Source organism: Adiantum capillus-veneris, chromosome 24 (genome assembly GCF_014529385.1).
Source record: "Adiantum capillus-veneris isolate H3 chromosome 24, ASM1452938v2, whole genome shotgun sequence".
NCBI classification, from domain to species: Eukaryota; Viridiplantae; Streptophyta; class Polypodiopsida; order Polypodiales; family Pteridaceae; genus Adiantum; species Adiantum capillus-veneris.
This window is the reverse complement of record NC_140954.1, coordinates 52449613-52451722: the sequence shown is the minus strand read 5'-3', so window position 1 is coordinate 52451722 and position 2110 is coordinate 52449613. Positions and strand designations below refer to the sequence as shown.

General features: G+C 47.9%; 1 protein-coding gene across 1 annotated transcript; it reads right to left on the bottom strand.

The window, feature by feature from the left end:
• Window positions 1-779: 779 nt before the first annotated feature.
• LOC147426371 (uncharacterized) lies at window positions 780-1723 on the bottom strand. Its single transcript, XM_086498708.1, has one exon. The coding sequence runs from the start codon at window positions 1718-1720 to the stop codon at window positions 1373-1375; it is 348 nt and encodes a 115-aa protein (XP_086354834.1). The 5' UTR covers window positions 1721-1723; the 3' UTR covers window positions 780-1372.
• Window positions 1724-2110: the final 387 nt, after the last annotated feature.

Sequence of the window (2110 nt, the reverse complement as noted above, 5' to 3'; positions counted from 1 at the left end):
TGTAAACCTCTTACTGTCGTAGAATTAAAAATTCATGTTGATGAACCGAGGTGCTATAGTTATATATTTTAAGACCGATCCAATGAGTACGTTAGAAACTGAGTTTTTTTTAGCAAAGGTGCACCCAATGAGCACTTTAGAATTTGAGTTTTTCTCAACACTAGGTATTTGATTTTGCATGTTCTCTCCATTTCATAAGTGCCTACTAGAAGTTTGTGGATGTTTGAAGTAGCAAATCGATATGGTAGCAATGTATGGGACCCATGCTATGAAACAATGTGTTGATTATGGGACAAGAACACTTTTAAGTAGCACAATACTTTGCATTCTCTTTCATTGTCATCGCCCAACACAACAACATTGGGATGGGGGAAATGGGAACAACAACCGGTACACAATCCACTGCCTCTCTATAGCCCAAGGTAATAGTCCGCACCCCTACCCACACAGAATCACGCACACACGCACACTTTCTACCAACCCTCACAATATAGACCGCCTGCGAGCAGTCACAGCTACACACACTCACACATGAGCACTTCAGTACAAGAAACCCATCAACAAACCATCATAACCCGACACCAATGGATGCATACAACTCCCCAATTTGTAAAAGCACTCACCCAGGGAGGCGACACACGCCTCGACCACACATACAAGCTGCCCGCACAATCTCTCTACCTCCCTCTTTGCTCACATACACACAATCCCGGAGCCACCGCTACCACAGGAATACGGAAAAAAACACGAGGCAGATAATATTGGCGGCAAACTCGACAAAAAACCACAACCCAACTATGTATCACATAACTTGATCAAATACAATGATGGAAAATTCAATAGTCGATGACTTCATAGCGTGATGCTTCGTGCTGCTTGTTCCTCCTTGTACTTGGTCCTCGACGGCTTCTCTTGCTCGGCAAACTTAGCTGCTCTATCCTTCTCGAATGGCAGTACCTTTTGTAGCTCTCCAAGCCCCTCTGAGACCCTGTGGTTATGATCCCTTCTAGCTTATCCCCCTCGGTTGGCGGCTCTGCATACCCCAAACGGCCTTACCCTCATCAAGAAATTCAGAATCTGTTGCTATATGCCGTTGCGACCTCTACATGTGTGACCCGCTTTCAACCATGGCAAACTCCTCTGCAAGTTGACCTTCGCAAGCCCCCTTCCTCCTACACATAGCCCCCTTCTGTAGCTCTATGAACCTCATCAGGCCGCCCTTTTCTTCCTTGTTTTTGCCTCTGACTCCCTTGATGTGTAACCCTTGAAGCCTGCAACCCTTCTCTCTCTTCTTTGCAGCACCATACTGTCTTGTTCACGGCCTTGACTGCTGACTGCTCCTCCAAACTGTCTCCCTTGTCACCTTCTTGCTTCATACCCATGGCCATCCCTCAGCTCTGCAGACCCTATGTTCCTCCAACCAACTACAAGCCCCGAGAGTAGTGCCCTCCTGTCTGATAAGCCTAACCAAATCCTCCCTTTCCAACCTCCCCTCATGCGCTATACCCCAGCTCAGGCCCTCCAGTTGGTCCCGTTCCTCATGGAGGTCCTCCTCCTCTGCAGCACTCGGGCCCCCTCCTCCAAACGACCCTTCTCTCTCTTCTTCAGTGCTCACGCCCTGCATGCCACAGATGGCGCCCTCCCCTCTTGGAACTACCGCCTGGCCTTCCCCTCCACTGCATGCGCCCGTCTTCCATGCAACTGGCAGCCCTCTCTTCATGAACTGCAGCACGCCCTCGTTTTTTTTTTATAGCATGGCAAGCTTTAAAAAAAACTTAACTCGCGACTTAGCTGCCATTCCCACCGGATACCTATCACCTCCAAAAGCTTTGAAACTTTTACCATCATTTGAAGACGACCCGGCTTTTACGGCCTCAAGAAGATAACCATTGGCCTTCTAGAACCAAACCATCTCTTTGAGGTTCGTAGATATTGCCACTACAAGCATTGGAGGCTTCGACCCTCAATGTAATCATGGTAGATGGCCTCATCCTAGCTTTAACGTGAAATGGATCTGCAAAAACCTTCAAATTGACAAGCCAATGGTCGAACCATAGAGGAGCTGAATACCATGTTCATGCATCTGCAAGCACTTCGACCATTAGTGACC

Bases quoted from the DNA above. Each gene is read 5' to 3' on its own strand.
- LOC147426371 (XM_086498708.1), bottom strand. From the start codon at position 1,720: ATGAAGAGAGGGCTGCCAGTTGCATGGAAGACGGGCGCATGCAGTGGA.